The sequence below is a fragment of the Histomonas meleagridis genome (genome assembly GCF_020186115.1).
Source record: "Histomonas meleagridis strain 2922-C6/04-10x chromosome Unknown contig_18, whole genome shotgun sequence".
Lineage (NCBI taxonomy): Eukaryota > Parabasalia > Tritrichomonadida > Dientamoebidae > Histomonas > Histomonas meleagridis.
Genome location: NW_027150797.1, coordinates 151878 through 166880, shown reverse-complemented (window position 1 = coordinate 166880; position 15003 = coordinate 151878). Strand labels below are relative to the sequence as shown.

The 15003-nt window shown below is 28.4% G+C and overlaps 5 protein-coding genes across 5 annotated transcripts; all 5 read right to left on the bottom strand.

The window, feature by feature from the left end:
- Window positions 1–777: 777 nt before the first annotated feature.
- On the bottom strand, window positions 778–1077 carry GO595_002416 (transcription initiation factor TFIID subunit 10-like protein; the record flags this gene model as incomplete). Its single annotated transcript, XM_067915324.1, has 1 exon — window positions 778–1077. The coding sequence occupies one exon, from the start codon at window positions 1075–1077 to the stop codon at window positions 778–780; it is 300 nt and encodes a 99-aa protein (XP_067777353.1).
- A 339-nt stretch (window positions 1078–1416) lies between these two features.
- On the bottom strand, window positions 1417–2202 carry GO595_002415 (uncharacterized protein; the record flags this gene model as incomplete). Its single annotated transcript, XM_067915322.1, has 1 exon — window positions 1417–2202. One exon carries the CDS (start codon window positions 2200–2202, stop codon window positions 1417–1419), a length of 786 nt encoding a protein of 261 aa, XP_067777352.1.
- Window positions 2203–5245: 3043 nt separating this feature from the next.
- On the bottom strand, window positions 5246–6529 carry GO595_002414 (AMP-binding enzyme family protein; the record flags this gene model as incomplete). Its single annotated transcript, XM_067915321.1, has 1 exon — window positions 5246–6529. One exon carries the CDS (start codon window positions 6527–6529, stop codon window positions 5246–5248), a length of 1284 nt encoding a protein of 427 aa, XP_067777351.1.
- A 419-nt stretch (window positions 6530–6948) lies between these two features.
- GO595_002413 (uncharacterized protein) lies at window positions 6949–7641 on the bottom strand (the record flags this gene model as incomplete). The annotated part of the gene is made up of 1 exon (XM_067915320.1): window positions 6949–7641. The coding sequence occupies one exon, from the start codon at window positions 7639–7641 to the stop codon at window positions 6949–6951; it is 693 nt and encodes a 230-aa protein (XP_067777350.1).
- A 2869-nt stretch (window positions 7642–10510) lies between these two features.
- On the bottom strand, window positions 10511–11218 carry GO595_002412 (protein phosphatase 1 regulatory subunit 42; the record flags this gene model as incomplete). The annotated part of the gene is made up of 1 exon (XM_067915319.1): window positions 10511–11218. The coding sequence occupies one exon, from the start codon at window positions 11216–11218 to the stop codon at window positions 10511–10513; it is 708 nt and encodes a 235-aa protein (XP_067777349.1).
- Window positions 11219–15003: the final 3785 nt, after the last annotated feature.

Below are 15003 nucleotides of genomic sequence, written 5' to 3'. Positions count from 1 at the left end.
AATTAAGGATTTTTCTTGATGGACAATTTTTTGCAATACTAAGAATCGCATATTTGCAACTTTCAGCGATGATTTGTGTTCCATGGGATAGTTGCACAGAGAGAGGTGTAACAAAATCACCAACAGATTCAATTGATGATTTAAATTCTCTAGCTAACTGAGAAATAAAAAGGCAACTTTGTTTGACTAAGCCACTCCTTAAATTTTTTGCTGCGGAAATAAGTCCAGGAGAAATTTTAGTTAACCCTTTTTGAAATTGCAGAAATTTCAATGCGCCTCCATTTATTAATCCCATTGCACGCTGAATTGCAGAAACTTGTTGCTCCCAATCATTTCCTTCAGATATATTTTTTTCAAGGTACTTAATTTCATGAGAAACTTCTGCTTCAGAATTAATTTTTATTGGCTCGATATCTAAACCAGCATTTTGAAATAGCTTTTTTATTTGATCGGATAATTCTGATGTTGTTGGATATGCCCTTGAGACGGAGGAAGCCCTCCTTTTTTTCATTTGTTGAAAAATACGTTAAAAATAAGGATCATATTTCATTATAAAGAAACTATCATAATCAATAATAAAAGAACATTTTCATATGAATTAATGAAGAAAGTAGATCTAATAAGGGAAAAACAAATTATGATAACAAAAACATATCAAATATAAAATATCACTTTTATCTTAAAGACTGGATCTCTCATAAGAATTTTACCATTCAAACGCAAAAAGTAGTAGTTTGGGAATTTGTAAGAAATGTTTTATTGATTATCAAAAAAAAATTATTCTTCTGTTTGTGGTATTGAAACAATAAATTCTGGTCTGTGAACATGTATATCGCGCATTTCTAAAGCAGCCTTTAGATCAGAAACTTGGAGATCAATATTTTTCAATTTATCTTTGGTCGTGCTTTTCTTCCTTTGTTTTGCAATACTAGCACAATCTTCCAAAACATCGCTTATAAATTTTTGGCATGCAACGTTTAGAGTTCTACATACTCTAATATCTGATGTTGATAATCCTGCTTCTGATAAAATATGAGAAATAACAGCGTCCGGTATTGGCGGTGGGTATTCAGCCATACCGCGTAGGAATTTATCAATGTTTTGATTTTCCCTTTCGACTTCTTGTTGCCAAGGTGTCGCCATTTGAAGGGTAAAAATACCCCATTTGATTTAACGTCCTCCGACCCGCAATCGTCTTGAATTCAAATCTTAATATAAGCAAAAGTGCTCATTCTTTGGAAAAAATATTTTTTTCTCCAATTTTGATGTTCTTTTATCCTCAATATGAGTTTTTATAATTTCTAAACGCAGTTTTATCCTTGCGTTAACTTAAGAAGAATTATACAAAATTTTTAATTTTTCATATTTTCTATTTAGGAATGCTTTTATTTTTCAAAATGCATGAAAAATGTTTGTTTATTGTAGGTGGACTTTGACTTCCTTTGATGGGTAAATTGCTGAAATTTTTTCGACAAATGATGAAAACTTTTCAACAAATGATTCAATAGCCATACCAAATGGTTCTGGGTTCTTTGCAGCATATTCTCTAAGAGTTAATGACAAGTTACTCCAAAATCTGTTGTGTGAATCGTTCATGCGATAATTATACAATGCAATCCAAAGTTCATATGTTATTGCAGAAAGCAATGTAAGGAATCGGAAATTGAAAATTGGAATGAAAATAACTCGGATTGTCAATGCAATTTCCAAATAAGTTGGGAACATTACAACAGCAGGATAAGCCATTACTTGAGTAACTACCTGAACAAATGTGTTTTGTACTGCTGATTCTTTCAGTTTTTGTAGTTGTGCAAAGATAAATTTGATAAAGCGAATAGAAAATGAAAAGCCGTAATAAGCAACCAAGAAAATAGGACATTTTCCTGACATGTAGAATAAGAGGATCATTGATGCATAATGAACATCCTTGTTTAGAAGGAGATAATTTCCAATTTGAACTTTTTCTTCTTGAGAAATAAATTCGAAAATAAAATTGGCAATATGGTACAATAAGATGGAAACAACAAAAAGTGTTTGAATTATGTTAGCTTTCTGCTCAGAAATTGGAAATGACTTTCCAAATCCTTCGAGTGCTGAGAAAATAATACCAATAAAAACGATAACTTCAATGATTACTGAAGATGATTTTGCTAGTGTGGGAGTTGCAACTACTTTGGGTTTTGGGACCTCTTCGTCTAACATCCTGAAAAATGAGAAACGATAAAATTCAACTGAAAAATGACATTTTCAATTTGAAAACAAATTTTATTCAGCAGTTGCACAAAATGCTTGAAGAACATTTTTCTACTTCAAGTAATTTATATTAAAGGTAAAAATATTAATTTTATTTTTGAGGTATTTCAGAAATATTTCAAAAAAGATGGATTTTCATAGAGGAACAAATTCCTTCAACAATATGAATTTATGATATTCTAGATTTAAAAATATATTTTAAAATATAAAATGTATGTTATATCCCTAATTATCACTAAATAATACTTTGATTATAAGCCTAAAGGAAAATTGAAATACTACAAAGGGGACTGTCGCACAGGAGAAGAAGAGAATGATAAAGGCAGGCTTGCTAAATGAGAAGGGTCAACCAAACTAGAAAACACCCGCAAATTGAGTAAGGAATTACCGAGAAGGGAAACTGAATCAATGGTTTTAATTAAGAAATTATTCAATGCGAAAATTTGTTTTAGTAAATTTTAAATTTTGGTGAAACTCTGATTTAGCATTTTTAATTTGACAAATTAATAGAATACAAAATTAAAATTATATCCATATCTAACATGTTATCATTGATATGCAATTTCTGATGGTAATCATATTGGAAAACGTTTCACAGTTGGTTACTAAAAAGTTAATTAATTAAACTTTTATTTTTGATAAGTTGAGCAATTTTTTCTTATGTAATTTTCATCTAGCCCTGATTTCTTCAGTATAAAAAGCAATCATCATTCTCATATGATATCATTTATTTATTAAATTTCAAAGAGCAATTTATAAGCGTACACATATTATTAAATAAACAAAATAAAAACAAAAAAGTAATTTTATATATCACATCAAAAATATTTTAACATTTAAATAAACAAATAAAAAACTTAAAAATTATTTAATATATCGATAATTTATTTAAAGGATATTTTCCACAATTTGAATTGACAAATGTGGAACCATTTCAATTTCTTCTTTTTCCTTCTTTTTCTTCCTATATAATACAAACACAACAACAAGTGCGACAATTATAATCAGTACAAATGGAACGCCGATGTAAACGAGATACATTAAATTATCGAATTTCTCAGGTTCTTTGAATTTCGTATATACTTTGCATTTCTCTATCAATTCATCATTTGTTTCAATATTAATACCTTTCCATAACTTATCATTACAAATGTTGACATCACTGCAATTATTTCGATAATTATCATAATCGTCTTCATTAGGTAAACAAATACTGAAATTATTATTCGGAAAGATATTATCATTAAATGCCGTTGGTGGTGTTGATGATAAAACAATAATTTGTATGTTGTTGCAATTATAAAATATATTCGTAGAATTAATTGAAACTGTTTTAAGACCAGGAAGATAAATATATATTAATGATATGCAATTATAGAATTGGTTATCACCTTCGAAATAATTTACATTTTCAAATATTGCTCTGTGTAATGAAATGCAATCTTTAAAACATGATGATGGTAATGCCAACAATGAATTTATTGTAATGTTCACAAGTTTAATACATCCTAAAAATGCATTATCGCCAATATTTCTAATATGATTTAAATTGATCCTTTCAAGTGATATACAATGTTCAAATGTATTTGTTCCTTGAATACGTATTAAATGTTCCAAACTTATCGAATTTAATGATGAACAATGTGAAAATTCATATCCTGAATTATATTGATTCATATATTTAATGTTTGGAATATTAATTTGTGTTAATTTAGTACAAATAAATATCCTTTACTTTCATTAAGATTTTGTAATGAAACATATTCCAATGTTTCAATGTTACTAAATAAATATAATGGAGACGTGATAAGTGAATCCATATAAATGTGTGTTAATGATTTACAATTAATTTCAATTGGTCCATTTTCAATATATTTTATAGTATTTAAATTTAATGTTTTTATCGAACTACAATTAACAAAGGCTGTGTTTGTTATATTAATAACTTTTGGTAATATAACATTCGAAACATTAATACAATTACATATAAAATATTTCCCAATCGTTGTTAATTCTGGAAAATAAATCGTTTCGATTTTATTACATGATCGAATTAATTCATTATTAAAACATTTTAATTTTGGTAATGAAATATTTGTTAAATTATCACAATATAAAAATGAATATGATCCAATGGACTCAAGTTTAGGTAACTCAATTTTTGTTATTTTATCACAATCATATAAAAAATAATCACCAATGGTTGTAACATTTGGAAAATTAATTGTTTCAACAATATCACGTGCATTCGTAAATGCATTATTACCTATACTAATCAAATTATTAAACTCAAAATGTTTAATGTTAACATTTGAGAAAAAGTTATCGGATGCATATTTCAAATTTGGTAAATTTATTATTGTTAATCTTTGCGATCCAATAAATGGATTACTTCCAATTGTTTGAAGTTTCGGAAGAGTCAAGTTAACCAAATTTGGAACATTAGCAAATGCAAAATCAGAACATGTTTCAAGTTCTGGCAAATATATTTCAGTAATAAATTGACAATTATTACATATATATGAGCCACAACTTTTAAGTTTTGGTAATGATACACCTGTTATATATGTATTTTCAAATACATGACTTCCAATATGTTCACAATGCTCAAGTTCAAAAATTTGTAAACCAACACAATTAAAATTACAAAAAGCATAATCATCAATTGTTTTAACTTTTAAATTTGTCACTTTTCACTCCAAAAATAAAAATAGAAATATCTTAAATATATATTTATGAACATCGAAAAATTTGCATATATTATGCGATATAACATGGGTAGATCATTGTCAAAATTTAAATTCATTTTTTGATGTGATATTTATGATATTTTATTCTTCAAGAAACATCTCATCATAATGTTCACTTAACTTGTTTTTTCGTTTTTGATTAATTTTAAGAGCAAATTACCAATTTCTTACTGAGCAAATGCATACACGAAACATAAACACTTACTCGAACACATCCAAAAATAAGTCAAAACTTATTATTTTTACTTCTCTCCAATAACGAGTGATCCTTCTTCATCCCAGAATCCGACAACATCAATTTCGCTTCCGTCTGCTTCATTCCTCAATTTCTTCGTCTCCTCATTGCATGCAATAGCATTCCCCACAGCTCCTCCGACAGTTCCGAACTTTGTATATCTCACATCGCATGGCAATGATGCGCCAACATTTCCCCATTGTTCTGGAAGAAACACAGGGCACATTGGCTTCCCATACACAACAGTCCACAACTCATGTTCCTCTCTCGTCAAGAGCTCATTACAAAAAGCAAAACGCATGTCGCTTCCGAAATCAAGGCAAAGGGGGTTAAAAACCGCTCTATCGGTTGAGGGGGTCCGGCTGCCCCAAGTGATCCAAAACCGTTTCCAATAGTACGATAAGTTGTATCGTCCTCTGTAAAGCACAGAATTCTGGGAAATCGTGTTTTCAATAGACTCGCAATGACTACGGAAGATATCAAGAGGCAGAAACATATGCGTTGGATCGGTTGATTTGACTTCTTCAAGTTTGTTGCAAATGTTAAAGCAACATCTGTTGTAGACTGATAGATAGAGAATAAGACGATGAAGATTGTCATCAATTGGAAGAAGAGATGTAATTCGAGCATCACGACAAAGTTTGAACTTTTCGGACCATTCTCGAAGATATATCATTGATTGATCAAATGTGATTGTTGCCGGAGTTGGAGTGAGAAAAGTAATGGTTCCAGGGCTGGAAGTGACCTCTGGTTGGATGTTAGAGGAATGAGCTAATCCTGTGTTAATGATGTCATGGAATGATGTATGAATGGATTTGGCTGTTGTGACTAAAAGTGCTTTTGGTAAATTGGTTAGAACAGGCTTAGCATATTGAGGACTACATATGACAATGTGTGGTGATTGAGATTTAACTGATTTTAGAAAATCATTGATGGGTTGAGATGTTGGTGAAGACAAAATTATACTGCAATCAATAATAAGGGAACAAATTATTGCTAAATTAGCTTCTATTGTTGACTCTGAGTAAAACGCTATTTTTGATTGTTTCGAGAATTTATTAGATTGTAAAAATCTTTCAAATTCTTGTGAAATCTTTAAACAATCTAGAACTGAGTATGAACGTGTTTTTGTTTCCAAAAATGTTAATGTTTTTTCAGCATCAAAATTATTGAAAAATAATTGTGAAAACGAACCAAATTCAGGAGTTGGTTTACCGTCATAGTTAGGGTTAGGTCTTGACCTATCGGAGTAGAGGTAACCACGTGGTGGTTGAGAGTAATTTGTTCCCATTAGTTACGAATTTGAGTGACAATTTCCAAGACAAATATTTCCTCTCAATTTTATTTCCCTCACAAAAACAGGTAAAACGTTAAGATTTAACGGTTTCTATTTTTTTTTTTTTTTATATAAAAAGAACAAAAGGAATTTGTTTTCTGTGTTGTTTCAATGATTATCACATATGATTTATAGTTCATGTATAGCATTCAAGTAATGTTGTATATGTAATATTTAAAAGTTCTTTTAAGGTCATTTTATGATAACTCACTTATCGCCAAGTTGAGAACTATGCTTTCCATTTTACCCATTTCTTCAACACGCCAATGTTTCGTGTTTTACTGATGTTCGGTTTTTATTTGCTTGCATCTCAAGTGTTACAAATTTTATGATATTTCGAATAAAAAAGGTTTATTAATTTTTAGAACTGATTTTCATTTTTCGGCAGGATCGAACTCATTTTGCAACTCTTCTAATGTAAATCCGCTTTGGAACGTTTGCATATTTTCGAAGATTTTTTGACTAAATTTGAAGATTATTTCAACAAATTGTTCCATTGGTTTTTCCATTAGCTCAAACCTATGCACCCACATTTCGTTGACTTCGCGAGTGAATGTTTCGGTCTGTTCTTTGACTGCTTTTTGGTGACGTTCGTATTTTAATTTTGATTTTGCAACTTTTTCGGCAGAACTAGACTTGCTCTTCCGAATAACTTTATCACGATATGAGTCGCAAAGAAGCTGCGCTTGTCGTCTTGAGTCTTTGAGTTCTGAAAGTTTAGATGTTCGATCAACAATTTCTTGGATACTTTTCATAATCTTTTCCTGGCATGGATCAACAATATCTTCATCAAGAAGATCTGATAATTTAGAGAAAAATGCTTGATGTGACTCTACAATTTTGGATGAATGAGATCCTGATAATTTGTCAGCATTATCAAAAGAGTTTGTCATGTCATTTGCAATTTCGAAAATATCGGGGATCACAGAGAGCATGGTATTAATATAACTCTTGAATTTTTCGAATCTTTCTTGAATGATTTTTAATTTTCCTATTGCATCCTCAAATTCAGGATCAATTTCTGTTTGTGTTGTTCCTGTTTTTTCTTTTAAAAATTGGACGCTCATAAGGGCTCCATTCTTTACTTTTTTCAGCATTCTTGTCATTTTGGGAACAAAAATGTAGCGTATATTAAACGGTTTCAATTATATTTCACGTAACATGTCAAATTTGTTGCAACGAAAAAAAAACTTTTGCTTTTAAAGTATTTATGCTTTCTCCCTATGGTTATTAAAATATAAATTAACGTTTGTTTTTTAAGCTAAAATTTTTACCATATAAGCTAAATATTGCTTTGTTCAGCATTGAATAATGAAGTTTAAAGAAGAAAAGTGGTAAAATTATCACTTTTAAAATAATTCATTTAATAATTGTGAAGAAGCCGTTAATTTTAGGTATCGATTGGGGGAGCATGATTATTTTCACGCTTCTCTCGTATATTGTTACAAAATATCAACAATCAAGTTTTCCAATGATTGTTTTTCCCTCGTATGGTGTTCAAGAATCGGGAACATTCACGATAAATTTAATAAATTCATCTTCAAAAAAATTATTTATTGGACTTACTGAAGCCAAGACAACTCACAAAATATGGAACTCCTCATACGACTATAAACAGATTTGTGTAACTGGTTCGATGTTTATTTCCAATTATAATTATACATCAAGTCCACCTTTTACATGGAAAACCAATTTTGACTCATCACAAACTTTAAGGCCTGTGATAATTTCTTGTACTAATACCAGTATGGATGTTAATTTAACAATCCAATTCAAAAATGGTAGTTCTTTTCTTGATAGACGACTTTTTTATTTGCTTTACATACACCCAATATTAATCTTACTTTACTTACTTATATTTATTTTTGCTATTATTTCATTAACCGGTCAATTCGCTGTTTTTATGAAATTCCATTATTACTTACTCACCACCTTTGGGCTTTGTATTTTTTCTGTTATAGCTGAACTCGTTGATATTATACAACAAGCTTTATTTGGTACCAGAAAATTTGGGTTTTGGTTGAAATACATATTTGATTTATATTCAAACGCAGGGCTTTTTTCCACATTTTGCCTTGCTGCTAGTGGCTGGGGCATTCATTGTTCGACATTTCCTACCGCACCGTTTATTTTTACCTTGATTTTTGGCTTAACGTACTCCTGCATCACTTTTTTACAACTTTACACCGACAACAGCGACATTTTATTTGCTGATTATACACTCAAAATCTTTTCATTAGTTATATGCTTTAAAGACACCATTGACCAGTTGCGTAAATGTGAAGAGTATCTTAAGGCATATGTTCTAATTATTCGATCATCAGGATTTCAACCAGCAACAACACCAGTCCATCGAAGGGATATAATGCAATACGTTCTGCTTCTTACTTATTTGTTTTTTGTTTTCAATCGTTTTGTACTTTTAAATCTAAATTTATTTATTCCAAATATCGAATTGTGGATATCAATCGCATGGGGAAGATTTGCTGATCTTTTGATCATTTTCATCTTGGTATTGAACTACATGCAATTTAAGTTTGATAAAAATGATTGGAAAAAAACATTCTTTGATGAGAACGAACCAGACTCATTTCCATTAGCGGAGTTCAATAAAGATTTGGTGCCGGAAAATAGCGGGAAAAGAATATGGAAAAAAGGAGATCTGATGCCGCCACCACCATTGTTAGTTGAAGAGGAGCACCATAAGAATTTGGGCGAGGCAGATGAAGACATGATCAAAGAGGCGCTACTGTGATTTGTTTGTAAATGTTTTGTGTTTTTTATTTTGTTATTTTCGTTTTTATTTATGAAGGAATGTGCTTCTTTTATTCATTTAATTGTTCATTCGTTTAATTTATGTCAACTTCACATTTTGTGTCTCATTTTATCATTCGCATCTAATTGATCATTTTTTGTATCGAATTTTGTTGTTTGTTCCTCATTTTTTCATTTTTTGTGTATCGATAAAAATCGATAAATAACCGTATTATCGTTCGATATTCGATTAATCGATTAAATTCGATAAACGGTTTTTTCGATTTAACATCAATAAAAACCGTTTATTTATCGATATCAATCGATTTTATCGATAAATAAACGGTTTTGGTCGATTAAAAACCATTCAAAAATTTCGTGATCTAAAGAATATAAATATCATTCCTATTGACTTAGTCTTATAACATGAAAACTAGGGGGATCTTTATCCAATAACGTCTTCTCATTCAATCCAGGAATTTTCGGTGAAATCGATAAAAAATCGATAAATAACGTCACTTTTCAAAATCGATTTTTTCGATAAAAAAAGTGGCTTTTATCGAGTTTATCGATTTTATCGAGATTCAAACCGTTATTAATCGATTTTTATCGATAAAAAAAGTGACTCGTATCAAAAATTAATCGATTAATCGTGGGCCAACCCTAAGTGAATGTTTACTCGTTTGAGGAATGGATTAAATTTATTGTTAATTCTTCATTGCATCATAGAGATAATTTCTTTGCCATGTTTTCTTTGGTCATTGCTTCTGAGTAGTCATCGAGAATTTATCTTCCTAGAACATTCTCTCTGCATGAAGTAGAATATATTAATCAATATTTCAAATTTGTTTTATTTGTAAAAGTTGTGAACTTTTCCATCACTTAGGCTGTGCTCTCGCCTAGTTTGTGGAATATTTGGGTGCATCAGCTCCTATTTGCTGTAGTCTTATGTTGTTGGGTTTTGCATGCAATGAGTTTTTTTTGTAAAGTTTTTTTTTATTTACAAATTCATAATCGTTATAAATTAGAGTAACACTCAACGAAAATATAGAAATTATTGAACCTTATGCGCTTTATTATTAATTATTGTTATCATTGGGAAAATGATAACAAAAATGAATAAATGTTTATGATAAGAGTGTAACAAATAGTATTTCTTGAATTTCATTTAATAAAATATATTTAAACATGTCTAACAAACAAAGAACTATTTCGACTATTTTCTTTTTCTGAAGAGGCCGTTGGTGCTCTTGTACGCTTTGTTCGTCTGCTCTTCATTCGCAGCAGCGTCTCGCGTTGGACGTGAAGGACCTCCTTATCGTCGAGTTCGGTGAAGTTCCCCATCACGATCACCCGCTCTCTGTACTTCGGACTTTTGCAGATAGGATTGCCACGTAAATCGACCTTCTCAAGAAACGGGAGATGGCTGAATAGTCTTTGGAGTTCATCAAAAGATGAAATTTGATTCTTTGCTAGATTGAGAATCCTTAAATTTGTTAAACATTGAATTTCAGTTGTATCATCAATTCCACATGACTCCATCTCAAGAACATAAAGTGATTCAGCTTGTGATGCGAAACATCCTTCTGTTAAAATTAGTTTGGATACATTTTGATAAGATAAATATAACTCTTGTAAAACAGGTTGCTGACTAAGTCCACTTACTTTCTGAATACAGTTATGTCTGAGATCAAGTTTTTTAAGAAAAAAAGGCGCAAGTTCTGGAATTTCAGAAATTTCATTATGTTGAGCTTGAATTTCTTCAAGAAGATCCAATACTTCAATACCATTTAAACTTTTAAGTTTATTATTGTAAGCATAAAGACAAATTGCACTTGAATACAAATGTAATTGCTCGTCATCAAAAGAAGAAATTCCCAGATCCCCCATATGTATATGTGTTATTGAGCCCAACGCATCTTCAAGCGTTTCATTTTTCTTTATATTTCTATTCGATCTCTTCAGAAGGATTTTCGAATGCATTCCAAAAACGTTATCGACGATAGAACCGGTTTTTATCGTCAACAGGATTCAATAAACAAACCTTTTCATCAAATATCTTTATATCTAAGCATAAACCCGAATGTTACTTCTTTTTTTTAAGAGCAATGTAGAAAATGACTACGGATGTGGAATCGTAAATTCATCAGCTCAATTTCTCCACCCTATCGTTTCGAACAAAAAGTCGTTTTGCTAATACAAAAAGTGGTATCCGAAAGTGACAATTGTAATGACCCAAACGATCATATTCAATTCAAAAGTAAAATTTTATTACAATTTTCTTTACATATTATATCATAACAAATCAACTAAATGATTTTTCAACGATTCATCATTAATTATTTTTCTTTTGTCATTTTCATCAAATAAAGAAATCAATTGCCTGATAGCTACTATATATATTGTGATTAGGTTGAGTGCTTCGAAGAACGGGAAGAAGTATTCTTTCAGTATTACGTATCTTGTGAAGATTTCCTTGTTTTTATAGATTTGGACCATTGCCGTCAAGACAGGCTGATAAAATTCTATGTCAACATCATTCAGAATCCCTGACGACTTCATTTCATCCAAAACATTCGACATTTTATATCCGAAGGTATATAAGTCGTAACAATTTAATGCTGCTTGTATGTAGTCCTTGGCCGAACATATGATTTGTTTTGCTTTTTTAAATTTTGGAGTTTCAGCTGCTGCTGCAACATCATCAAAACTCATTCCTTTATATAAAGGTTCGTCAAGTGTTGCTTTCAATTTAGTCAAAAAATCGAATTCGATTCCGAAAATTTTTTGATCGATTTCCTTAAATTTCGGATTTTTCTTTTTAAATTCTCTAAAGTTAAAATTTTTTGTTAAATATGTATAACATATTCTATTTATGAATTCATCATCGATAATATTTTTATTATTTTCATTTACTTTTATTATATTTACTAATTTTCTAAATTTATCATTTAAATCATTTTCGATATTAAAGTCTAATGGTTTTATATCAGCTTTATCTATAATAGGTTGAACATAAGCAGTATATGTAACGAATTTAATATTATAAATTACATTATTTAATATTAATTTTATGTGCTTTAAATCATGTTTGAAACTATAAATATCACGAATTTTATCTATGCTTTTGTGAGTATATGATTGTATAGGCTTATAAAGCTGTGTTTGTTTGTTCTCTTTGATGAATGCAATTGCTCTTTCAGCAGATTCTTTTCGTTCTTTTTCTTTTTTCGGATCTCCATAATATGTTAATGAATGAATATAACTTTCATACGTTTCATCATTTCGAGGTTTTGGTAACATGTCAATAGTTAACATAAAGTTTCGTAATATATTTATTGGTTCATTATCATTAATATTCGATTTATTTCTTTTGTTTTTGTTTTTGTTTCTTCGATTATTATTATTATATAATTTATAATCAATTCGTTCAAATGTGGAATGGAAATGTTTCATCGCTTCGATATCATAATTCGATAAAATTATTGGCTCGAATATTTCCGGATGTTTTTTCGTATCATTTTCATTAAAGAATATTAATTTAGAATGTTTCTTATTCTCAACAAATATATCATAAAGTTTATTAATGAAATTAGAATCGAATAATCTTTTAAGGAAATCTAAAAATTCTTGTGTTACTATTTGATTTGGTTCAATTATACCTAAAATTTGTTGAAATGAAATATTTTTATATGTATCATAAGTTAAAAACACAATAAAAACGTAATAAAAATGAAAAATATTTTTTTTGTTAATTAATAATATATCCGAAATATAATTTGGAAATATTGTCGAATTTTTTTCACAATTTTTTAGGATATTTTCACGTATTTCATTTATATCTTTGTTATTAAATTCATTCGTCGATAATAATGGTGATAAAATCGGACAAAATGATTTATATATATAATTAATAAATAATGGCGAAAAAAATGCTGATCGTGAAAACGTAATTAATAAAATTGGAGATTTCAAATTCTTTAAATATTTTATAAACGATTCATTACCAAAAGTCGTTAAAAAGTAATGGAACATAGATGGAAAGACAGAAAACGTATAAATGTTTAAGAAGTCAATCGTTTCAGACGATTGAACAAATGCATTTAGATCATCGTATTGTTTTGTATCAAGTGATTTCTTCGCTGTTTCTCTGCTTCGATTATTTTCTATGAATTTGGTAAATTTGTCAGATAATTCAGATTGTGTAAGAAGTGACGCAAATAAGAAATAAATGAACATGTAATACTTCTTTTGTGCAATGAACTCTTCGTTTTTGTCGTTTATGAAATTCTCTTCTTCCTCTTTGGCCATTTTCTTTTGATTCTTTTTTACTTTTTCTTGATTTCGGATTTTTGAACCATTTTCAAAAATAAAATTATTTATAAATTTATCGTCAACATTATTATTATCATTTTCACTATTATTATTATTATCATTTTCACTATTATTATTATTATCATTTTCACTATTATTATTATTATCATTTTCACTATTATTATTATTATCATTTTCACTATTATTATTATTATCATTTTCATAAACAATTTGTGGGATTTCATATTTTATTGCTTGCAAATATTTGTTTTCGAATATAAATGTTTTCCTATTTGTAAAAGACATGAAATCGTTACTACAAAATCGACTTATAAAATACATTATCAAAACGATGATTAACAAAACAATTAAAATATTTTTCTTAATTTTGTTATTATTAATATTTACTTCATTATTATTAATATCGTTTTGAGTTTTTATATTCGAAATATATTTTTCGGGCAAATTTTTATATTCTATTAAAGGATAAGGTATACATTCATTAACTTCATTACCAAAATTCACATTTAAGTTTCCGAATTTTTTAAATTTATTTGTTTTTTTCGTAATAATTGTTGAAGCTTTAACATTATTAAATGAATTTGTTTCAATTTTTGGTAAATTATCACTTAAGAAGTAAATACATTTTAATTTATTACAATTATTAAATGAATAATTTTTAATTGTTTTAACATTTATATTAATAATTAAAGTTCGTAAATAATTTAAATTTTGAAATGCATATGAATTAATTCTTTGTATCGAAATCGGAATAACAAATTGATCATTTTTATTATCTGATGGATATAATATTAATTTTGTTATATTTTTATCATATAAAATTCCATCGTTTTTATAATTGGAATAATTAAAATTATTTTTCGATATTTTTATGAATTTTAATTTCTTACAAAAATAAAATGTTTTAGTTCCAATATAAGTAATTGATTTAGGTATAGTAATATTTCTTAAATTAATACATAAAGAAAATGAATATTTACCAATGAATTTTAAGTTTTTACCAATTTTTATTGATTCTAAATTAGTACAATTATAAAATGAATTTTTACCAATTTTTATAACTGAATTTGGTATTATAATATTATGTAAATTAATACAATTCGAAAATGAATTCTTTTTAATAGTTTTAACATTATTACCAATAACAATATTATTTAAATTAATACAATTATTAAATGAATATTTATTTATGCTTTCAATCGAATTAGTTAAAATGATTTTATTAAGTTTATAACAACTTTCAAATGTATAATTTTCAATAGTTTTAAGTCGATTTCCAAAAATAAAAGTTTCTAAGTTATTACATTCATAAAAAGATTTTTCTCCAATTTCATTTATCG